Source organism: Doryrhamphus excisus, chromosome 3 (assembly GCF_030265055.1).
Source record: "Doryrhamphus excisus isolate RoL2022-K1 chromosome 3, RoL_Dexc_1.0, whole genome shotgun sequence".
NCBI lineage: Eukaryota > Metazoa > Chordata > Actinopteri > Syngnathiformes > Syngnathidae > Doryrhamphus > Doryrhamphus excisus.
Window position 1 is genome coordinate 27,533,043 of NC_080468.1, and position 24,448 is coordinate 27,557,490.

General features: G+C 43.4%; 2 protein-coding genes across 11 annotated transcripts; both read left to right on the plus strand.

Annotated features, from left to right (window-relative positions):
• The first annotated feature begins 3,214 nt into the window (after positions 1-3,214).
• On the plus strand, positions 3,215-11,168 carry LOC131126433 (tubulin polyglutamylase ttll6-like). 3 transcript variants are annotated; one of them, XM_058068961.1, is made up of 13 exons: positions 3,215-3,637; positions 3,752-3,811; positions 4,550-4,590; positions 4,682-4,800; positions 6,021-6,151; positions 6,238-6,391; positions 6,454-6,597; positions 6,673-6,758; positions 6,822-7,047; positions 7,178-7,356; positions 7,422-7,522; positions 8,025-8,140; positions 11,020-11,168. In XM_058068961.1, the coding sequence occupies exons 2-12, from the start codon at positions 3,753-3,755 to the stop codon at positions 8,042-8,044; spliced, it is 1,260 nt and encodes a 419-aa protein (XP_057924944.1). In that variant the 5' UTR covers positions 3,215-3,637; position 3,752; the 3' UTR covers positions 8,045-8,140; positions 11,020-11,168. The 3 variants fall into 3 exon arrangements, with proteins under 3 accessions (XP_057924944.1, XP_057924945.1, XP_057924946.1); XM_058068962.1 differs by lacking the exon at positions 4,550-4,590; XM_058068963.1 differs by lacking the exon at positions 11,020-11,168 and having other exon boundaries at positions 7,285-7,356; positions 8,025-8,139.
• Positions 11,073-24,078, plus strand: gc2 (guanylyl cyclase 2). Of its 8 annotated transcripts, XR_009129152.1 has the most exons (25): positions 11,073-11,363; positions 11,431-11,559; positions 11,622-11,801; positions 12,815-12,932; positions 12,995-13,296; positions 13,362-13,493; positions 13,554-13,657; positions 15,167-15,285; positions 15,345-15,429; positions 15,494-15,590; positions 15,661-15,783; positions 15,860-15,940; positions 16,005-16,181; positions 16,956-17,112; positions 17,180-17,329; positions 17,397-17,545; positions 17,620-17,783; positions 17,882-18,074; positions 18,347-18,521; positions 19,749-19,847; positions 19,915-20,009; positions 20,069-20,154; positions 21,315-21,462; positions 23,864-23,947; positions 24,025-24,059. XR_009129152.1 is itself a non-coding variant. In XM_058068938.1 (24 exons), exons 1-23 carry the CDS (start codon positions 11,073-11,075, stop codon positions 20,316-20,318), a joined length of 3,306 nt encoding a protein of 1,101 aa, XP_057924921.1. In that variant the 3' UTR covers position 20,319; positions 21,315-24,077. The 8 variants fall into 8 exon arrangements, 4 of the variants coding, with proteins under 4 accessions (XP_057924921.1, XP_057924919.1, XP_057924922.1 ...); XR_009129153.1 differs by adding an exon at positions 20,219-20,319 and having other exon boundaries at positions 19,922-20,009; positions 21,315-24,078; XR_009129151.1 differs by having other exon boundaries at positions 21,315-23,476; positions 23,839-24,074.
• Positions 24,079-24,448: the final 370 nt, after the last annotated feature.

Genomic DNA, 24,448 nt, shown 5'->3' on the forward strand with positions numbered 1-24,448 from the left:
TAAGGAATGGAATGGAATGGCCTTTATTGTCATTATACAAGATGTACAACGAGATTGGAGAGCGTCTTCTTTCAGTGCAGTAGTCAAGTTAAAAAAAAATTATACAAAAGTATAGTAAAAAAGACAATTTAACAAAATATATACAAGATATCCAAAATATACACATAGTATTGCACAGGAGCATGTGCAGGAGCAGACATATTGCAGATATATTAAATTTAGTGCAATGATAAATGGGTCATAGTGCAAATAATGGTATATACAGATGAGTAAAGTCACATATGAGTTGTTAAATAAATAAATATGATTGAGGTAGTAACAGAGCCAGTGATGGAAATTTTGGTCATTTGCATTATGCTAATGAGCGGGCACCTTGTATGTCTGAGAGCAGAGTAAGGCCATTTTTGCCTATAGTGTCTTTCTTATGATGGAGTCATGAACACTGACCTTAACGGACGCCAATGAGGCCTGTAGTTCTTTGGATGTTGTGGGGTCTTTTGTGACCTCTTGGATGAGTCATCACTGCACTCTTTGTGTCATTTAGTCCCAAGGCTTTAGAAATAGCTTTATAATCTTTTCCCAAACTGATAAACCTTAATTAATCTCAGTTATTTTGTGTTGGGGGGGGGGGTACTTTTTCCACACAGGGCCATTTGGTATTCAGTTATGTTGTCATTGATTCATATTTAAATGTGTTTAATGATTTGAAACATTTCAGTGTGGCAAACAAAAACAAACTGTTCATCCTCGGATAAAATATCATTCTTAAGAGTACATAATACCTAAATACCTGAAACACTAAGAAAAATGACATTATTGTGTGTGGTAGCTGTTGTTATTAACATACTGTACATTATGGTAAATCTGTCATTGTCATTTATCTTCATCTTAGTAAAATACTGTATATTTAAAATGGGCATATTTACGACATAATAAGAAATTTTGACAGCCCTAGTGAAAAGTACTTTTCTTTTGGGGATGGTGGTGTTCCTACTGCTGCTGCATTCTTGTGTATTTTAATGATAATCATTCAATTGAGTGTTATAATTAATGTAATTGCACACCAATTTCATTCAATGGTAACTTCAGGTGTGTTCTCATTTCTAGCAACGCACTTGTCGTGTTTGCATCTGTTGCTTTTCCTATCAAAGCTTTACTGACTTGCACACTGAAGTTGTTTTCATGTACATGTGTGCAGGAGGGGGGGGGGGGTGTTGCTCTGCAGTGTCTGCTGTGTGAGGATGTTGGTGGATGAGTCACCCAGTGCTCACCATGTGACATTGTGAATCACTGCACCTCCTCTGTGGGCAGAACTGCAGCCATGCAGCGATCTGCTTTTAACACGACAGCCTGCTCTTTTTTTTTTTTTTTTATGACCAGTAAGCATTCATCTTGTCATAATGGTAATAGTGGTCACGGCTGTGTTTTATTACTGTGCATATTACCTTATCTTATCAACTCTAATTTAGTCCAGAAGAATAATGTTGATACAGGAGATGTCATATCTACCAAAGCAATTGCAGCAAAATGTCACCGGCTCTGAGCCGGAGAATCCGATTGGCTGTCCGTCAAAACAAGGGACCATACAAACCCAAATGAGGGTTGTTGCTGGTGCTGAGTGCAGTCCAATAACCATGTGTGAGAGGCATTAAAGGCATTGTCTTCTTTCAGTTGGTTGCAGCACATTCTTCTTCAGGATTTATTGGTAGGCAGCAGAATTCATGCTTCCATTTATCACAGCAAGTCTTCCAGGTCCTGAAGCAGCAAAACAACCACAGACCATCACACTACCACCACCATATTTTACTGTTGGTTCTTTTACTGAAATGTGGCGTTACTTTTACATCAGATGCAATGGGATACACACCTTCCCAAAAGTTAAGTTTTTTCCTCATCAGTATTTTCCCAAAGGTCTTGGAGATCATCAAGATGTTTCCCGCCAAAATTAAGATGAACCTTAATGTTCAGCTGTGGTTCTGGTCTTGGAAGTCTACCATACAGGCCATTTTTGCCCAGTGTCTTTCTTATGGTGGAGTCATGGACACTGACCTTAAGTGAAGCAAGTGAGGCCTGCAGTTATTCGGATGTTGTTGTGGGGTCTTTTGTGACCTCTTGGATGAGTCATCGCTGCACTCTTGGGGTCACTTTGGTTGGCCGGCCACTCCTGGGAAGGTTCACTACTGTTCCATGTCTTTGCCATTTGTGGATAATGGCTCTCACTGTGTTTTGCTGGAGTCCCAAAGCTTTTAAAAATGACTTTATAGCTTATTCCAAACTGGTAAATTAAAATTAATCTCATTTATGTCTTTCAAAAGGGGGGGGGGGGTGGCAGTCACTTTTTCAGGCCATATGGATTTGGATGTTTGTTTCTCCTTTAATAATAAAACGTTTCATTCAAAAACTGCATTTTGTGTTCAGTTGTGTTGTCATGTATTAATATTTACATTTGTTTGACGATCACAACATGACAACATTTAGTCAGTGTGACAATCACAATAAAAAAATCAAGTAGGGGGCAAACACCTTTCCACACTACTGTATTCATGTGTGTGTGTGTGGGGGGGGGGGGGGGTACACCTGGTCTGGTTGCCAGCCGATCGCAAATCACCATTCACACTCTTCAATGTAACTCGTATACATATTTTTGGAATGTGGGGGGAAGCCAAGGTAGCCAGAGAGACAGTCCAACTTTGGAAACTAAGAGTGATCAGAATGTTTTTGCAAAAAAGAAAACATGGTTATTCAATAATAAAATATAAAATAACCGTCAGATATTGCTACACCTACAACTCGTGATGGAGTCGTGGCTGTCCGCAGTTGTGGGCTGCATGACGTCATCGCGCCGCGCAAATGCTGTTCAAATTACAAAGTCCGCGAAGGCTCATGGCAAGACCGTCTAAAATCACAAGACTGGTCACGACTGGAGAGGCGCCTTCCTGCCTTTGTCGAGTAGGCTACTAGCCTTGTCCGTGATACAGACCCTTAAATTGGACACAGCCTATGATTGCTTGGGCTGAACGTAAATAAGGGAAGGTGCGTTCCATTTATCACCCCCACTTTCCCTGGGCTTAGTATGGCAGTTATACCAAGGGCCAAGGCGAAGTCAACGAGGGCAATTCAAACTGCTATTGGAACGCAGCTATGAGTCGGCACCTGTGGCATTTGCGCACCGCTATGACGTCATCACAACAGACTCGAAATACGAAGCAACAATACGAAGCGTATGCACGTGCTAATGTGTTAGCTGTGTAAAAACCGCCGCTAACTTGTAATGGCAACCTGATCGGTGATATGGAAGGTTGTGCTTTAACATCTTCGTTTTTTGTTTTTTAAACAATTCGACCAACATTTAGCCTGCATATGTTGTGAATATAAATTGAATTATCAGTCAGTCCTGCCAGAGTTGCTTGAATTTAATGCGGGGACTGAAGGAACAACAAGCAACACGTATCATCTAATTCAAACGGAGCAAAACTCTCCAGCAAAGCGACTCGAGTGTGCTTCATGACAAAGCGGAGTCGACGTGACGCATCATAGAACAGACATATTCTTCAACAATTGCCCCATAACTAAATATATTATTTTTAGATTGAAAAAAAATACCAAAAGCAGATGTTGCAGCATTTGCATTCACCAGGTGAGCCATTGTTACTGGTTAGAAAAAGCAGCACAGCTCTTTAAAGCTAAGATGCCGGGGGGGTTGTTTACGTGGTGCTTCCACTAATATATAATTATTTTTATTTTTGCTCAGGATGTTCTTTTGGGACAGCAGCGGCGACACAGATGACGAAGACGATGATCCACTTTGCAGGTTCGTTACCAAGACTGGTCCAAGACTGTAATTCCTTATCCGGGGTGTCCAAAGTGCGACCCGAGGACCAATTTCAGTACTCAGTTTATTGGCCCTTATCGTATTCACACACACTAGTGTTCCCACACAGTCAATGGAACGACAGCTCATTGTCACTGAAAGACCGCAAGATGCATTCATGGACACTCCGAAAGTGAATGTCTTTGTTATTTGTGTAATACTAATATGACATTTTCTCAACCTAACATCCAAATTGGGAACATCTTGAACTTGTGAGTGTGTAAAAATGTCTAACGTGTAATTAATTTATTATTATTATAATTAGTATTACCTTCAAAGCCAGATGAGGCCTCAGGCTGTTACAGTTTACTACCTTCACAAGTCCCATTCACAAAAATCACCCCGAGGGGAAAAAGTCTGCCTTTAAAATCCATCATGAGTGTCATAGTGTCATTTGGCCACTTGATGGCACTGTTGGCTCACATTTGTCCCTTCCTTCTGAAACCAGGCTTGTTCATGCTTTGACAAGAAGATAGTGTCATTTAATTAAAAAAGCGGGTGCCTTCCTGTTCTGAAAGTGCTTATGAGGATGAGGATATTTATTATAAATCTGCTTTTACTTGCAGTCAAGCCTACTATGCTGTTCTTGCTCTTGCTCATTTCATTTTGCTGTATATAAATTGTGGGTTTGGACACCCCTGCAATAGTTACTTGTAAACAGATTTTCCATCCTTGCAGTTGTCAGGGCATCAATCTCAGCAGTTGCCGCTACGACAGTGGTGGGTGAAATGTTCACAAAAGTACACGAATTGATGCTTTTACCTGTATGTAACAATGCATGTAACAATGTTAGTATGTTGTTTGTGTCAGTGCGGCGTGCTGCTGAGAAACTGGGCATTAAAGAGGTCAAGGCGGATGAAGACTGGACGCTGTTTTGGAGCGACGCCCGCCCTTGTGAGGACAAATTTAAGGAAATGAAACCATACCAGGTACCAAATTCATGTCCTCAATTACTGTGTCTCATTGGGTGCACTTCCGTATATATACAGTCTTTTCAGTGCAATGCACTTAAAATGAACACTTGACGCCTTCACCATATTGGCTACATAGTGGAAGGGCAGGGAATAACTTGAAACAATGGCAGCTGAGGATCAAACCCTAGTGTTGGAAAGTAATGCACTTCGGGCACCCCCTGCATCAACTTGTGTGAATCAACTTGGTGTACCCTCTTCAATTTGTACCACCTAGCGCCACCTAGCATTACTGTGCATGCATATACCGCATATTCCAGTGTCTACGCTGCAGCTCGGAGGATAAAAACAGATTTGTACATACAATATATAAGCCACTCCAGCGTATGTGTCGTATGTGTCCACATGATAAAATGGCATATTGTGGGGCACAAAAGTCCAGCGAGGACGAGGCAGCTATTTATTTGACAGGAGCCAATCATGAGCTAACCCATTGGAAATTGCAGATCATTACTCAATATAACACACAACACTACATTCATCACACAGCAACTTAACACTCAAAAGGTATACCTAAGAAATATACAAACATGTACCAATAGAAGTTTATAATATAAAAAAATAAACATTTTATTTGGGCGGCACGGTGGTCTAGGGGTTAGCGCACAGACCTCACAGCTAGGAGACCAGGGTTCAATTCCACCCTCGGGCATCTCTGTGTGGAGTTTGCATGTTCTCCCCGTGCATGCGTGGGTTTTCTCCGGGTACTCCGGTTTCCTCCCACATTCCAAAAACATGCTAGGTTGATTGGCCACTCCAAATTGTCCATAGGTATGAATGTGAGTGTGAATGGTTGTTTGTCTATGTGTGCCCTGTGATTGGCTGGCGACCAGTCTAGGGTGTACCCCGCCTTACGCCCAAAGACAGCTGGGATAGGCTCCAGCACCCCCCGCCCCCCGCGACCCTCGTGAGGAAAAGAGGTAGAAAATGAATGAATGAATGAGCATTTTATTTTTCCCATACTGCATTTCGTTTGAGGACAAGCTGCTTAGATAATGGATAGCGATGCAATGCTGCCTATGTCCACTGGAGGGAGCCAGAGGAGCACAGCATGGCTGTTGTCATAGTTCTTTTTTTTGGGATATTTCTCAGATTAATTCTAAAGTCCATTAAATATAAATTATATCTAATTAAAAATAATCTCTGTCACTATCACTATTGTGTGTCATGTGTTGCAGAAAATCAACCATTTACCCTCAATGACTGAAATCTGCCACAAAAATTCCCTAGCAACTAACTGGAAGCACATGCTCAAGTTTTTCCCCAAAGACTACAACATTTTCCCCAGAACATGGACCTTTCCCATTGAGTGTGTTTGCTGCTTTCCCTCATGCCAATTTGCCTCCCGGTTGCCGCTGGGACGCGCTCACGCCATGCCTCTTTGTCCTCTCGCAGGTACGGCCTGTTCAAAACGTACGCGAGGGACAAAGACAAGCGTTACATTTGCAAACCCAACGCGGGCAGCCAAGGCAAAGGCATCTCCATCTTTACGTCGTGGGAAAAAGTGCAGCCTGAGCAGGACATCATCTGTCAGGAGTACATCGACAAGGTGAGCCCCGCATGGAAGCAATAATTAAAAGACACTTACAACGCTCCATCTGCTTGCTCCAGCCTTTGCTCATAGACGGCTTCAAGTTTGATTTGCGCATCTATGTGTTGGTGACCTCGTGTTACCCGTGGAGGATCTACATGTACAATGAGGGGCTGGCTCGCTTCTGCACTGCAAAGTACGAAGACCCGACGGATGAAAACGTGGTAGGTGCTGCTTGTACAATACACAACGTGAAAATGAAACCTTAAAATAAACCAGAACATGCAACCGTTCTTCAGAATAACAAGTGCATGCATCTCACCAACTTCACCATCAACAAGGACAACGAGAACTTCATTTACGATGAGAAGACAGGCAGCAAACGGTATCATCCACATCAGTCCCGTGCCTGCATTTGGCTATTATTCAAGCTTGTGTCATCCTCTAGGAGGCTGTCCACGCTGAAAAAGCAGCTGAGGTCCAACTACAGCAACACGGAGAAGATCTGGAGCAACATCGAGGACGGCATCGTAAAGACGCTGGTCCTGGCTCACTCCCGCATCCAGCACGGCTACGTCACTCACTTCTCCAAGCACACGGTCGGGAGTGCCTGCTTCCAGGTCCTGGGCTTTGATGTTCTCCTGGACGAGCAGTACCGACCATGGGTTCTTGAGGTATCACGCCATGTTAGCTTCTAAATTGTATAGAAATGTTTTTTTTTTTTTTTGCAACTTCCTGGGTCCTTACTCGACAGGGTAAGCCTTGGTGGAGGTCTTGCTCATTGAGTGCTGGTGTGTTTATCAGGTCAATCATTCACCAGATATGTCCACTCTGCTGCCTCTGGACCGTGAAGTCAAGGACGCCTTACTTTACGACACGCTGGTTCTTATCAACCTGGCTCCCTTTGACAGGTGCAAAATGATAAAGGAGGAGAAACGGCGAGTGGAGGAGCGTCTCAAACAAAATGTTCGCGCGGACGAGAGGTATGTCAAGGGGTGGGCGACCATCTTGCTTCTGGCGTCAGGCTGACGGTGTCTGTCATCCCCAGGCTGGAGAGCGAGCAGAGGCAGCGGGCGGCCATGGTGGAGAAGATGGAGTGCTATGAGGACAACCACCTGGGGGGCTTTAAGAGGATCTACCCTAGCGAAGGCAAAGAGAAATATGACAAGTACTTAAAAGTGGAGGACAGGCTCTACAAGAGCAAGTGCAGCGATGTCGGCACACATGTGGAAAATGTGCAGTCAAAATAAACTTGAAAGTTAACTACACGATTTAGGTTTATTTTAATGTTCTCTTTTTGTATGTGGTTGCTATGGATACAGAGAAACGCATCTCAGAATTTAACCACAAAATGAGCTAACCAATATTCCTGAATGTCATCCACAGTATGTCACCAATACTGATTGATATTGAGATTAAGATATGCCTTTATTCGTCCCTCAGTGGGAACATTTGTAATATGAATATGAATAATATGAATCTATGACTTTGATAATGCTGCAGCCATTAAAAGTATCCACCTGCTGCAGTGTATCTTAATGCTGCAAGGGCCATGATTGGATTGAAACTAATCTGTCAGGGCAGGTTGTGCATACTTAACACATTGTGTCTTCCTAACCTACTGAGTCGTGTGTATTGTGTTTCCTTGCAGGGACGTTGGGAGGAAACTAGAGGATGATTTGCCTGCAAAGGGGAATGTTTGAAGGAGATATCCGCTTGCCTTTTTGCAGCAGGTGATTCAAGATGCCTCGGACTCATCTGTGCATGGTAGGAAACTTGGACTGAAATCATTCAATAAATAAGTTTAGCATTTTGCATTTTTAATAAAAAGTGAGGATGCTAGTAGCCTATATTGGGGAAATAACGATAATTTATTCTCAGGCGTGATGAAATGAATGGCAATTAATTGCAAAGGTTTTCTTGTTCATGGAAATCCCCAAAACTCCATTTCCACCACATTTCATCCCTGCCACAAAAGGACCAGATAACATCATGACTAAGAAATTCCAACTGCCTCTGAAAGTTGGTTTAGCTACGCTATCAGGCCACCACCAGTGTAGTGCCTGCTCAGGAACAGGCAGGCACGAGTGCATCTGCTGGCACAGTGAGGCAAAGTGAAGACTTTTGAATTATGGTGTGGTGGAAAGATAAGAGAGAAGACACTTCTCTCCCCCCAAAAAACCCATCAGGGACAAACTGGTATTCTACAAAGACTGGGGTAAAACCATTTTCAGATTGTTTGGGGCATCCATAAAAAAAGCTGTCATGCCAACATCCTGCAATCACTCCACTCATGGAGTGGGCTCCCTCACAGTTTTGCCCAAGAATCCAGCCAAAAATAATGAATGGTACCAAAACAACTTCTCCACTTTAGTGACAATGCCTTTTCCAAAGGTAAAGGTGATCACTGAGTGGCTTGGTTAGCAAACTTTCTGACAACAACACTTGTGTAATTCATTAAACTTTTGGACCTGACTGTATAGTCAGTAAAATGAATTTAGATCTTCCAGAATCTGCACCTACTCCAGCTGTATTTCCTTGTCTTTCCAAAATGGTCTTTTTAAATTAATTCCACACACGTCCAGGCGCACCCACTCTGCTGTGATTGGTCATGCTCCCAGGGACTTCTGGACTACTGCCGAACCCCACTTTCTAATTTTGAGAAAGAACCTGAGAAGTGGTTAAGAGCTCCTGGTTGGAGACCCCTTGTTTACACCTGAGAATGATAAAGTAGATCTGTGTTTATTGAGTGCAGACAATGTTGGCGAAACTCTGCGTGCTTAAAAAAATCTGGATAGACCACTGACTGGTGATGGAAAAAGGCTATTAGCAACTTCAGACATCAGTGCATTTGTAATTTGTATCCATGCGGATACGATTCTCCCTATATCCACACTCTATAATGCCACACAGACAACTGCATACGTATACAAAATAAACAGTCAGGACACAGATAAATGGTTATCCATAAAAGGTTGCCCTGCTGACTATACAACATGACAAAGTAATGTTGGAAAGGCATCAGGATTCTGCAACAGTTTGGCGGATTGTTCAGTTTTGTATGTTCACAAAACAGTCCCATATTTTTTTCTTGATGGTGGGGAATCTGAAACTCCAACCACTTCTGCCTGATGCTTGCCTCTTCAGGCAAGTTAGTGTTCATCAAACCTGAATATTTCCTGGAATTCATTGCTCCGTGCTAACATGGTAAAATCTTCAACAAACAGCAGAGCGAGGGGGCAAGCCTACAGCACGCCCTTATAAGGAAGTCTGTGTAGGCACAACTACGCTATTGAAATTGTATTATTGTGCCCAGTTGATGTTGTTTTCCTCTAAAGGGTTCACATCCTGCTCATTTCAGGGGATTTAAAAATGATATTGGATCCCAATGTGGAACAATAAGTTTCTTGGAATGAAGTACTCCATCAATGTGTAGTAGTATATATAGGAAGTATATACGTAAAAATGCTTATCAGCAAACAGTAAGGGAGAATATTGGATTATTCATTCATTCATTTTCTACCGCTTTTCCTCACGAGGGTCGCGGGGGGTGCTGGAGCCTATCCCAGCTGTCTTCCGGCGTAAGGCGGGGTACACCCTAGACTGGTGGCCAGCCAATCACAGGGCACATATAGACAAACAACCATTCACACTCACATTCATACCTATGGACAATTTGGAGTGGCCAATTAACCTAGCATGTTTTTGGAATGTGGGAGGAAACCGGAGTACCCGGAGAAAACCCACACATGCACTGGGAGAACATGCAAACTCCACACAGAGATGCCCGAGGGCGGGATTGAACCCTGGTCTCCTAGCTGTGAGGTCTGTGCGCTAACCACTAGACCACCGTGCCGCCTAATATTGGATTATATATAAATATATATATACACACAGCTGATGAGTCAGTGACAAGAGCACAGAAGCAGTGGCCGTCATGTAGATCTTTAGATCCCACATCATTTATGCCTGAGTTGTGGTCTCCTACAGAGCAGCTACACATGTTAGCCCACCTGGAAAACTTTAGATTTTCCAGAATCTGCACCTATTCCAGCAGTATTTCCTTTGATTTGTGCTTCCTGACAATACGGTCTGTTTTAATTTATTCCACCCACAGCCCGCCTCCAGGCATGCCCACTCCGCTATGATTGGCCACACACCCAAAGTACTTCCTAATTATGAACCATATAAGAAAGTCCTCTCCTCTGTGATGTCACAAAGGAACAGTTTTACCACATTTTTTCAAACCGAGCGTTTTGAGCCATCCCAAAGTTCTTTTCGGGTCTCACTTCCAAATACACAAACCTCATTATCTGAAACTTTGGCATGGTTGAACACAAAAATACAACATTGTAACTACATTTTACAAACCCACAATTCTCATAACATGTTTAACGAGTACATATGCACATACTGTAAGTCTGAATATCTGGAAATCTACTGGATATAGCTTTGATATGCACATATGTTTTTCAAATAAACTTAATACAATGCATGTTGCTTCAAGAGGAATTAGGGATTAGCTTTAAAAATACTTTCTAAAAGTATGGAAGAATGCTGTCTATCGGAAATGTTAATTAATAAAGGTAAATTAATTTATAATCGTCAAATTAGAAGAATGAAATCTACACTGTTTCCTATTCCAGGGTGCCAAAGTATCCTCCATCGCATTCTGAGCACAGGAAGTGTAGCTTCTGAGATGGAAAGGTGGAGTCTCGTCCTAACAACACGGAAGCAGTCATGTGATCACATGTCATTCCCACACGGGTGTCCACTCGTAAGGATTCTCCTAGTGGTCCTGGCCTCTCTGTGTGTGCTGACCTGCCCTGGTCACGGGGCTTCGTTTCGGGTAGGGGTGGTGGGCCCCTGGGGATGTGACCCAGTCTTCGCCAAGGCCCTGCCCAATGTGGCAGCACAGCTGGCTGTGAACCGTATCAACAAGGACCCCATGTTGTCCCACACTGACACCTTTGACTACACCGTGCTCCACGTAGGTACTAACACAAGAACACTGTTCTTTATGCGTGACCTTTACATGAATTAATGTCCTTCCTCAGGAGCCGTGTGATACCTCCAGAGCTCTGGAAACATTTGTGACTTTCCACACCAAAGCCTCCGCTTATGTCGGACCCGCCAACTCGGGTTATTGTGATGCTGCTTCAATGCTGAGCAAAAGCTGGAACAAAGTAAGTCATTTATTTTTTTCAAGGTAAGCTGACAGAAACATGTTAATGGACACCTCCGTCAGGCTCTGTTTGCATGGGGTTGCATCGGCTATGAGTTGGACGACGCTCGGAGCCACCCAACATTTGTACACTCTATGCCGAGGCCCACCCGGGTGCTGGTGAGAATCATGAGGTACTTCCAGTGGGCTCACGTGGGGATCATCTCTTCCTCGGATGACATTTGGATGGACACAGCAACCAAGGTTGGAGATGTCTAAATGTGAAATACATTATAAACAATATACAGTGGTGTGAAAATGTACGCCCCTTCCTAAATTAAACATTTAATATTAAGAGGAAAAAAATACCCAACATGGCCCTGTGTGGGAAAAGTGATCGCAGAACCCAAGTTGGGTTCAGCTTGAGGTCACCAACAGATGGCCGGACATTCTCCCTTAGGATTTTTTAGTTAACAACAGAATTCATGATTCCATTTATCACAGCAAGTCTTCCAAGTTCTAAAGCAGCAAAACAGCCCCAGACCATCACACTACCACCACCATATTTTACTGTTGATATGATGTTCTTTTTTTGAAATGAGGCGTTACTTTTAAACCAGATGTAATGGGATACACACCTTCCAAAATATTCACCTTGACCACAGTATTTTCCCAAAGGTCTTGGGGATGATTAAGACATTTTGGGAAAAATTGGGACGAGCCTTAATGTTCTTTTTGTTCAGCAGTGTTTGTGGTCTTGAAACTTTGCCCAGTGTCTTTCTTAATGGTGGAGTCATGAACGCTGACTTTAACTGAAGCAAGTGAGACCTGCAGTTATTTGGATGTTATTGCGGGGTCTTTTGTGACCTCTTGGATGAGTTGTCGCTGTGCTCTTGGTGTAATTTCGGTTGGCCGGCCACTCCTGGGAAGGTTCACCACTATTCCAATGTTTTGCAATTTGTAGATAATGTCTCTCACTGTGGTTTGCTGGAGTCCCAAAGCTTCAGAAATGGCTTTGTAATGTTTTCCAGACAGGCAGATCTCAATTAATGTCACTTAATATCACTTTTTCACACAGGGCCATGTAGGTTTGGATTTTTAATAATCCTTAATAATGCAAATCATGAAAAGAAATCAGGAAGGGACACTTTTTTTACACAACTGTACATATAATAATAATTGATAATAAAATAAAAAAATACATACCTTAGAATAATACATTGATATACAACAAATGTAAACAGTGCATAACAACACATAACTTATTTACCTTTAAGGTTGCAGACTCCCTCCGTGCTCACGGTCTTCCTGTCAGAATAGTCAGCATCATGGAAAACACACCTCACGGCATCAGGAGGATCCTTGGCAAAATTCGCAAAATGAGAGAACTACGAGGTGAATCTCCATTTTTTTGTCTCTTCAAATGACATCACCTCTCACGTATGTCTACTCCTCAGTGGTGGTCCTCTGCATGCACTCAGCGCTGATTGGCGGCCAGCTCCAGAAGATCCTTTTGGAGACGGCCTACGACATGCAGATGATCGACGGGTCACTCCTTTTCCTGCCTTATGACACCCTCCTCTACAGCCTCCCGTACAGCAACATCAGCTTCCCAGCGCTGAGGAGCAACCGCAAGCTGCTGCGGGCCTACGATGCCGTGCTCACCGTCACAATCTCCTCGCCCCGGAGGTCGTTTTTTGAGGCATACAGGGAGGCCATGGAGACGGGCGAGGTGGCGAAGACCCTGGAGCCCCAGCAGGTGACGTCAGTATGAAGGTCTTATAAGGCTTGCTCCAATCCACAGCTTCCTTCTTGGCCCTGCAGGTATCACCTCTCTTCGGCACCATCTACAGCTCCATGTTCCTTGTGGCGCACGCTGTTCAGCAAGTTCGACGTTCCAAGGAGTGGATGTCTGGCGGGAATGTGGCACAACGAGTGCGCAGCCACAACTTTGAGGTACACGCTGAAAAATGTCTTTTCCAAAAAAAATTTCTAAGCATTTTATTCATTTTGAAGGGCTTCAGCCATCCCATGGAGTCTGACAGTTCTGGAAGCATTCTGTTGGACTATGTCCTACTGGACACAGACGGACTCTCCTGGGAGCTGAAGCCAACACACAGGTACAGTGGAATTACTATTAGTAAATCATTATAATATTGGGCATGTGGATGAAGTATATTCACACATTTTGAAGCTGTGTAACAATTTAAATATAAATGAATGAGTTTCATTATTATGACAAAATTAATGTAACCATTTCATATATACATTATTTATTATGGTTGTCATATGAAGTAGTTTTAGTGACAAGAATTTGACAGCACTTTATCATATTACCTTAGCATTTTCCCATGTATTTAACCATCAAAGAGCGCATTTGGAATACAGGAAGTGGACAAACATATGGATGGGGGTTAGTCTGCGTCTTTCTACTTCTTTTGAATTGTAATATGTGATATATTTCAATGTAACTTGTGTGCATGTTCAAATTAATTAAACCACGACCCAATTAGTTAATGAAAACACAACTCAACATTCAGTTTGTAAATGAAACGTTTTATTATTTGTATATTTATTATACAAAGAGAGATGAAAAAAAAAATCCAAACCTTCATGGCCCCGTGTGAAAAGGTGATTGTGACCCACGTGAAATCATAACTGTGCACATCAGTTAAATTTCTCCAGCCACACCCAGGCCTGATTGCTGCCACATCAGTAAAGAAATCACTTAAATAGGACCTGCCTGACAAAGTGAAGTAGACCAAAATATCATCAAAAGATAGACTAAACTAGTCAGAAAGTACTTTATCAGTCTGGAAAAGGTTATAAAGCCATTTCTAAAGCTTTGGGACTCCAGCAAACCACAGTGAGAGCCATTATCCACAAAGGGTGAAACAATGGAACAGTGGTGAACCTTCCCAGAAGTTGCCAGGCAACCAAGAGCACAGCAACGACTCATCCAAGAGGTCACAAAAGGCCCCACAACAACATCCAAAGAACTGCAGGCCTCACTTGCCTCAGTTAAAGGGGACCTATTATGCTCATTTTCGACCCATTGTATTGTGTTACACGATAACCCGCACAGAAAGCTTTCTAGATCTTCCAGAATCTGCACCTAATCCAGCTGTATTTCCTTGGATTTCCAAAACGGCCTGCTTTTAATTTATTCCACCCACTCCTCTGTGATTGGTCAACACTCCCAAGAACTCCCGAGGACTACTGCGGAACCCCCACGTTCTAATTTTGTCACTATAGGAGTTGACAATGAATCAATGCACCCTTTGGACAGTTCCCTGAAAAGTGGTTAGGCTACTGGTAGCTCATGAGCTACTGGTTGGAGACCCCTGACTTACCGTGTATGAACATGATAATGCAGTTTTTCCACTGTATTAATGTGAAGTTAATACTATAACAATGTTGTCAATGTTTGGGTCTCAATATATTTAGACAAAAATGTTGTCACCATCAACTTTAGTAAAAAGAACCAGGTAAATCAGGAGCTGGTGGACATAGACGGGTTGTCAACATAAGCCGGACAGACTTAAGTATGTTCCTTTGTAACAAATGTCCCCTCCCACTATGGCGGTCAAGCAATTGAAAGCTGGTTTGTGTTCTTTTATGTAATGTAGGCTCGACATGAAGGCCGACATGGTGCACTTCTTAGGTCGAGACATTCACTTTCCTCGTGGCTATGGACCTAGAAAGGACGCCCCCTGCTGGTTCACGCCTGGTGTCATCTGCTCAGGAGGTGAGACAGGACACGTGCGTCAGTGAGCATAAAATAACGCTCACGTGTCTCCTCTCCAGGCATGGATCTCTTCTCCACCATTAGCATTGTGCTTGCAGCCATCGCTGCTGCCTTGGTGACTGTGCTGCTCGTTTACGTTCTTCGGTAAGTCCCACATGAGGTGTGTAGGGCTGGAACGGCCAAACGGTCATTGTCTCTCATCGCCTAGGCGACGCATCAACCAGATTCGGCTGGTCAGGGGTCCGAACAAGATCCTGCTGACTCTTGCGGATGTCACGTTCATCAACCCATCGCTTAGCAACAAGGTCCGTGCACATCTTCATCGATACATTATACATCAATCTTTTATTTGTCATTTTATTTGACATTTTCCAGAAGCTGAGCTTGGACGACAGCCGGGCCAGCGGCATGAAGAGTGGGTCGGAGTGCAGCCTCACATCGCCCACCTCCACCCAGTCCCCAGCCACCTATGAGAACTCCAACGTGGTCATTTTTGAGGTGACTCAGAGACAATCACCTCAATATTTCCTCTTCTAAGTTTTTTGATGCTGATTCCTGCACATCTCTCCACCAGGGGGACTGGGCGTGGCTGAAGAGACTTCCAGACGGCTCGTTTAGCAGCATCAACCCCAAAACGAGCGACATGTTTGAGCTGGTGGGTCAATCGTAAGATCACGTCGCATCCATGTCAACAGTGCATCTGACACGTCTGCCGGCAGATGAAGGACATGCGACATGAGAACGTCAACCCTTTCCTGGGTTTCTTCCTCGACTGCGGGGTATTTGCCATCGTGACCGAGTTCTGCTCCAGAGGAAGCCTGGAGGACCTGCTCCTGAATGATGATGTCAAGCTAGACTGGATGTTCAAGTCCTCCTTGCTGCTGGATTTGATTAAGGTCTATTGATTATTGAGAAGGTGGAGTTCGTCATTTTTGTGAAAAATCGGTCTGTTTATGTAGATATGTTGTCAACTTCGCCAGTATGGAAAAAGATATAAAAGAACACATAACTACTGTCAAGTTACACAGCATCAAAAGGAGCCCTAAGTGACTTCCTGTTTAGAAAATAAAAGCATGCAGTATTTACCAGTATTCTACTAACAAAAGTATTAGCAACTAACAAAATGCATCTTTTTTTATACATTGTTTTTTGTACATAAGCATGATCAACAAGCTATTTGCGCTAATGTTGATGTTTTTGCATAGTGTGAATGAATTGTGCTTTTTAATTTAACTTGCCCTGGCCTCACAGCTAAGAGACCAGGGTTCAATTCCACCCTCGGCTATCTCTGTGTGGGGTTTGCATGTGCATGCATGGGTTTTCTCCGGGTATTCCGGTTTCCTCCCACATTCCAAAAACATGCTAGGTTAATTGCCGACTTCAAATTGTCCATAGGTATGAATGTGAGTGTGAATGGTTGTTTGTCTATATGTGCCCTGTGATTGGCTGGCGACCAGTCCAGGGTGTACCCCGCCTCTCACCCGAAGACAACTGGGATAGGCTCCAGCACCCCCTGCGAGGAAAAGCGGTAGAAAATGAATGAATGAACTTGCCCTGCCTTGCTACATACACTTTAGCATTTTGATTGCATAAGTGAACGTGGAGGCAACAGTGAGTTGGAGTACTTTTTATCCACTTCCCGCAACAAATGTTGCTCCTTTCTGTCTCAGGGTATGAAGTACCTGCACCACCGCGGTGTGTCCCACTCTCGTCTGAAGTCTCGCAACTGTGTAGTGGACGGGCGCTTTGTGTTGAAGATCACAGACTACGGCTACAATGACGTTCTGGAAGCTCAGAGGTTCCCCTATGAGGAACCCCCTGCAGATGGTTAAAGAATACCGCAATGTTTTCACACACTTTTTGGTGTGGTGTAAATCATCTATTTGCCGTGCAGAGTTGTTGTGGACGGCTCCAGAGATCCTGAGAGCCGCTCAGCCGGGCCTGCATGGGACACTGGCCGGCGACGTGTACAGCTTCGCCATCATCACACAGGAGGTGGTGATCAGAGGGCCGCCCTTCTGCATGCTGGATCAGTCGGCGGCAGGTAAAACGACAAACAATCTCTACTGTATATATGGCAGGAGGAAGCAATTCCACTCTTTTTGGTTCAGATGTGATTGAGAAGCTGCGTAGACCGCCTCCGTTGTGTCGTCCGGTGGTCAGCTCGGACTGCGCTCCATTGGAGTGCATCCAGCTGATGAAGCAGTGCTGGAATGAACAGCCGGAAAAGAGGCCCACGTTTGAGGAGATCTTTGACCAGGTAGGAAAAGCCCTATATAAAATCCAAGCCATGAATATTCTTCTTCTTCTATCTATTGTGGCTTCTGTCCAAAGTTCAAGGACATCAACAAGGGCAAGAAGACCAACATCATTGACTCCATGCTGCGGATGCTGGAGCAGTACTCATCCAACCTGGAGGAGCTGATCCGCGAGCGGACAGAGGAGCTTGAGATTGAGAAGCAGAAGACCGAAAAGCTCCTGACGCAGATGCTGCCTCCGTGAGATGACAGCGGCACTCATGCACATGCTCATGGCTGCGTCTCACTTCGCAGCCATGAGCGACATGGCTCACCTTGTCACTCTTTGTCCTCCTCAGGTCCGTGGCGGAGGCGCTGAAAGTGGGCGGCACTGTGGTGCCTGAGTATTTCGACAGCGTGTCCCTATATTTCAGTGACATTGTGGGCTTCACTACCATCTCGGCCAACAGCGAGCCCATCGAGGTGGTGGATCTGCTCAACAGTCTCTACACGCTCTTTGATGCCATCATCGGCAACCACGACGTCTACAAGGTGCTGCCTTCATCATGTCACAAAGCCGCCCTCCTATATCAGGGGTGTCCAACCTTTGTCCAGAAAAATCAAGGATGTGGGGGCCACTTCATTTTCTTTATTCATGCTAAAACTAATCCACTGTAGGTCTATGTACTCGAAGCTATCTGAACAAAACGCCTCGCTTTGTGATTAAAGTAAATCAATATAATATCTAAGAATATATCTCAATTAGTTTTTCCAATAAGTCAAGAGCCCATAAACACCTGTCCTAAATTGGCATACCCCTCTAGGTGGAGACGATTGGTGACGCCTACATGGTGGCTTCGGGTGTCCCCGTTCCTAATGGTAACCGACACGTGGCGGAGATAGCCAACATGTCGCTGGATATCCTGAGCGCTGTGGGAACCTTCAAAATGCGGCACATGCCCGATGTTCCCGTCAGGATACGCATCGGACTGCACACAGGTGGATGCAAAAAGTGTGTGTGGAGAGGGGGGGAGGGGGCAATACTCTAATCCAGTGATTCTCAGCTGGTGGCTCAGGACCCAAAGGTTTGTGGTAAAGCTGCTTTCAGTAGGTCGCGGGTCTCTGCCTGAGCAAAAAAAAAAAAAAAATGTAATGTAAAGTTCTTGACTGTGCTGTTCGCTTGCAATGCCGCCACTTGGCGAGTGCCATGTTTATGAAACATCTGGAATAGGAAATAATCTGTTGGGTCCGCCTAACACACAGCTGCAGATACGTGCTGTAGAGTTAACGTAAACTCAAAAAATAAATGTTTAGCCTCAACCAAAAAAAATCAACGCAACAATTTCCATTAGTCTTTCTTAGTTATGACAACTTAATTTGAAATTGCTTTGAACCAACAAATAATATTGTATTGCACAAATTAGCTTTTCCTCTTCACTCAAAGCTTATTTTAAGTAATGCTTACTGAATAATTGTTGTCATAGGGACAAGTTTTTAAGTTTGTAACTCAAAGAAATATGTTAAGTCAACTGACTTAATCATTTTATTCAAAGTAGTTTAATTTGTTGTCTACTTTATTATAATAACAATACACATAGCTTTTTAAGTAACAGTAACTTATATATATATATATGTATGTGTGTGTGTGTGTGTGTGTGTGTGTGTGTGTGTTTATATTATGTTACCAAGCTAATTTTATTCAGTCATGGCCATTTTTTTTTTTTAGCTTACCAACAATAAAATTTGAGTGTATATGACATGCTAAATTAAGTTCATGTAATAGCCAACATTATTATTTGAACATAACTTAAAAAATAAAGTTAGCAACTTAGAAAGTTTATCTAAGTCAATTAATTATATTTTTTACATTGCATTTATGTAATAAATTAAGTGGTGTCAACAGATACTCTGAATTACTTTTTAGAGTGTAGCGTTAAAGGAGTTAAAAAAAAAAATCTCCAACGTGAGTTGCCACTGAGCGGTGATGGTGGGTCCCGCAGCCAAAGCAGCTGACAACCACTGCCCTCATTGATCCAGCAAAACACCAGCCGAATAATACCATTATTCCCTATTATTCCCAATTCTAACTACAAAAGCAGGAATTACTATTGACTCTCATCCCCATCCTTCGGCTTCTTGCTGCCAAAGCCGTCTTGTTTGCAAACAGAATGTCACGTTAATGCCAATTCTACATTTTGTTGCCATGACCACACTTCCATGCCGCAGGTCCATGTGTAGCAGGCGTCGTGGGTCTCACCATGCCTCGCTACTGTTTATTCGGTGACACTGTAAACACCGCCTCTCGGATGGAGTCCAGCGGCCTCCGTGAGTATCATGGACGCCTGTCTTGTTTTCCTACGCTTTGCGTCTGCTTAATTTCACCTCTTTCCAGCCTACAGGATCCATGTGCACCAGAGCACCGTCAAAGTCCTGCGGGAGCTCAACCAGGGCTACAAGCTGGAGCTTCGGGGGAGAACAGAAGTCAAGGTGTCTTTGAGTTGATGTCATTATAAGGGGGTCATTTTCTCAACTTCCTCATCTTTCAGGGCAAAGGAACAGAGGAGACGTACTGGCTTGTCGGAAGGGATGGATTCACCAAACCTCTTCCTGTACCTCCAGAACTCAAGTCAGGGTAGGAACAGACTTAAGTGTGTGTGTGCATGCTGTGTTCAACACTGTTGACTTCATCCCAACAGGCAAATGGCCCACGGGCTGCAGATGGCCGAGATAGCGCAGTCCAAGAAACGGCAAGCTGAGAAACAGCGGCAGGAACAACTTGCAAAGAAGAAAAACTGAGGTAATGTTATGCATTCCCAAAATGTATAACATTACTGGCTTGGTTGGGAATGCCGGGAATGGCGGAGGCAAAGATAGTTTTGGGCAAAAGATCATTTGTTTGCTGGTGAGCAGAACGTGATCCACTCAAAACCAACAGGAAGCGCCAGGAGGTCCGAATGGTGCTTTGGGTTTTGTGTGATTCATGTTCATGCAAGTGAAAACAAAGTATTAATTTCTGGCAAAACTCAGTTCTTCTCCTTTACAAGTTTTACAAACTTTCAAAGCTACCGTAATTTCCGGTGTATAATACGCACCGGCGATTAAGCCGCACCCACTAAACCCGACTATATCCACGTCATAATATAGCCTATTGTTGCGTGTATAAGTCCGTGAGAACCAGGTACTTCTTTATTTAACAGGAGCCAATCATGAGCTATGAAAAAGCCCACAATGAGCTTATCAACCCATTGGAAAAAGCAGGTGTTTGAGCTCCTCTGGTTCCTCTGGTGGACAGAGGCAGCATTGCAACGTCCCGGCAGCATCAATGAATGCTTTGCCGGGACCAAATACATTACTTTATGAAGTTAAAATAGATTTTTTTTTTTTTTATTAAACTTGTATTGCACCTTGCCTTTTATATTTCCCAACTCGCTTTGAGTGTTAAGTTGCTGTGTGAAGATTTGAGCATTCTTTGAGTAATGACATGACAAGCTTGACATGAGTTAATTCATAGCTCGTGGTTGGCTTTTGCCATCGAAGGAGCTCATGAGCGGCACAGTATTTAAATGGTTAGTAGTAATTCTAAAGTAAAGGAGATGTCCCAAGATGAGAACATACCATAAATTAGCTGCACCGCTGTATAAGCCACAGAGTTCAAAGTGTAAGAAAAACATAGCGGCTAATAGACCGCGCATTACGGTAAATATCCATGTGACTGTTACACTTGATTCCTTTTGTTCCAATTCTGCATTAATTTTTTTCGTGCTTCCCCTTTTCGCCACCTTGTCTTCTCAGTGCTGCCCCAAAAGAACCAAAGGACCTGAAGCAGGTGTTCCACAAGGCAGTGAGGAAGATCTCCCACGTCCGCGTGGTTACGCAACTGTGCGAGGACGTCAACGTCATGATGTCACATCACTGACAAAGATGTGTCTGGGTACCTCAGGTATGGACTTTTGGCGCCCACCTCTTTTCACCTCATGACCAGCCAGGATACTGCTGGTGAAAGTTGGGATTAGCCTGGTTATGAATAGAGACTGAGAAGCAGCCACTCAGCAAAGCAGGGATGTGCAGACATACTCTGTCAGCAGATGATGAACACAGATTATCCCCCCCACCCCCCAAGTCCTTTTCCTTGGGTCTGGGACACAGCAAGGATTGGACTTTTGTTGGGTGACTCTAACATTGTCACTTTTGCTTTTGGTCTTTTATTGTGAAAACAAGCAGTGAAATGCTAGAAGCAGAATAGCCAACAGTTTGCCAAGAAAATGTAAATTAGCTGTGCTGATCAATTGTGTAGGCTCACTCATGGTAGAAAATACCATTCTGTGGTCGTGAAATAATAAACTGTTGTACAGCCCATAATAATACCTGCTAATTATTACTGTGTGTGTTTCATAAGAAATACGTGCATCAGTAAGTATAACATGTACACTGTGTACTTAGTTCCTGGATATGTAAACAAGGTGGGGACGGTCGCAGTGGTAAGTGTATAGCATTGCACATTCAACATTTTCAGGGTATCTGGGGGGGTCTCAAAAAGTCCCAAAATTAAAGGGGACCTATTATGCTTTTTCCACGTTTCTGACCTATAAATGTAGTTAGAATGTTGTATTCTTGTTTTAAACAATGCCAAAGTTTAAGATAATGAGGTTTGCACATTTGGAAAGTGAGTCCTGAAAGAAGTTTGGGATGGCCCAAAACACTCGGTTTGAAAAGGCGTGGTAAAACTGCCCCTTTGTGATGTCACAGAGGGGCAGACTTCCTTATATATAAACAATCTGCCCTCACCTTGCTAGCAATGCCTCGAAAGGGATTTGTTTCCAATTACTAAAGACGCCACAAGTGGTTGGAGTTCCTGATTCCCTACCAGCAAAAAAAAATTATTTTAATCTGTCAACGGCATTTCACACTGGACTGTTTAGTGAACATGGTCAACTATGCAGCTGGACTAGCCGACAAACTTGCTGAAGCTCTGCACCTTGGAGAAGGGCAAGCAAGTAACTAACAATATATCAGTGTCCTAACTGTGTTTATTTTGTGTAAGTCATAGAGCAAAAGCGCTTAACTGTGTAGCATTAGCATACTGGGAGCTAAAATGCTAAAGCTACTTACCATTGAGAGACGTCTTGAAATAACCTCTTTTCTTGAGAAACTTCGGACTGTACATTCTGTATTTCTGTATATGAGGTTAAAAGCGGACATTTTAAAAAGATACATCGTAATTTATTATCAATCCCTATACCGTAGTGGCACAAACCGGAAGTCCTTTTAAGTACTCCAACCATAGCAGAGTAGGAGTGCCTGGAGGCGGATCGTGAGTGTAATACATTAAAAAAAGACCGTTTTTGCAGGAACCACAAAATCCAAAGAAGTACAACTGAAGAGGCGCAGATTCTGGAAGATCTACAGATCTCTCTACAGATCTCTGTGTGGAGTTTGCATGTTCTCCCCGTGCATCCCCGTTTTCTCCGGTTTACTCCCACATTCCAAAAACATGCTAGGTTAATTGGCAATTAGATCAAGGTTACAATTAACACTTAATGTAATAATTTAATAACAGATTAATTGGTAGGTTTTTTTTTAATTAAACAATCACATAAAAACACTTTTTAAATTCCCACCTCTCAGTGGCAATCCCTTTAAGAATGTATGAATGGACCTAATATGAAACAATTCATTTTTTATTATAACATTAGTAAGGGAAGATTTTGGTCTTTATTTAGGCCTGGGGGGCACTGTGAGCTGGTGTCCAGCATGAGGATTTACAAGGGGATTTCCACAGACATCAAGGGGTTAATGGTATTTGGTTTAGGGGACAGGCAAGGAATCATATAGCTTATGATATATACAGTATATCTATCAGAGCGATTATACAGTATTGAGTGATGGGGATGGCCTTTGAAGATTAGACACGGATTACGCTTGGGAATGTGAGCCAATGGGGTGGCATCAAGGACGTAAATATTCCATCACTTCACTTTGTCTACAGCATAAATTCTGCTTTTATGTTGGTGTTAGTTTGCCGTTAAAGAAACTCAGTGAATACACAGCAAGGTCATGTTTGACTATAAACAGCTCTACTAAAAACAGATATTTGTGAAAATAAACATCAAAGAGAACACAATACTGGATACCGGATGGACCCTCTTAACAGTGAAACATTTATTTAGTGAGCTATTAATGCTGGCAAAAGTTGAGGAATATCCCAAACTAGCAACAGCAGCAATGTGGCAATTGTGCTTGTCGTGAATTAACGGGTTGAGTGTGTGTAACAAAAGGCACGCATGCCCTCCTTTTGTGTGCCTCTTGTGTGTTTCAGCGTGTTTCTGCTCTTTTGTTGGCAGCACAATAGCTGCAGTGCGCCGGCCTTGCCAGCAGAGGGCGTACTGGGGACCTTTTTGCCAAACAACTGAAGCCTTGTTCATTTTGTATGTTACCTCTTGTATTGCCTGTCTCTCTTAAGTAGGACAAAAGTAGCATGTTTTACTCTCCTGTGTGTTTACAGGCATGATGTCTATCATTGTCAATCACGGGTGCTGTCAATCAAATAAATGAGACCCAGGGTATATTTAATATATCATATTACAATGCTGACTGTGTTGTGACATTAAAAGTGATTCCTGCACAGAGTAAGACATTTCACACGTGCACTTGCGGACGCAAGCCACATGAGTCCAGTTGTTGGCTGGCTCGCCTATATTCCACCTGTCACCTTGTCGGCCATTTTTGTCCCTGTAACCAGATTCATGAGGTGAAAAGTGGAGGGAAAGAACACAATTCACTGCGTGCAAAGAGGAGTTTAGTAGTAGACGTTTGTAAGGTTGAGTGCAGTGAAAGAACACAGGCGCTCCACAAGGAGTCCTACTTCATCCAGGTTCCAGTGGACACAACAAGTCCTCGGCGGAGCCGCGTCAGGTCACCTCAGCTGG

Bases quoted from the DNA above. Each gene is read 5' to 3' on its own strand.
- gc2 (XM_058068935.1), top strand. From the start codon at position 11,073: ATGGAAAGGTGGAGTCTCGTCCTAACAACACGGAAGCAGTCATGTGAT. The intron at 12,933-12,994 runs GTGAATCTCCAT...TCTACTCCTCAG, and splicing joins CAAAATGAGAGAACTACGAG to TGGTGGTCCTCTGCATGCAC. The intron at 20,010-20,068 runs GTGTCTTTGAGT...CTCATCTTTCAG, and splicing joins GGGGGAGAACAGAAGTCAAG to GGCAAAGGAACAGAGGAGAC.
- LOC131126433 (XM_058068961.1), top strand. From the start codon at position 3,753: ATGTTCTTTTGGGACAGCAGCGGCGACACAGATGACGAAGACGATGAT. The intron at 7,048-7,177 runs GTATCACGCCAT...TGTGTTTATCAG, and splicing joins ACCGACCATGGGTTCTTGAG to GTCAATCATTCACCAGATAT. The intron at 7,357-7,421 runs GTATGTCAAGGG...TGTCATCCCCAG, and splicing joins AATGTTCGCGCGGACGAGAG to GCTGGAGAGCGAGCAGAGGC.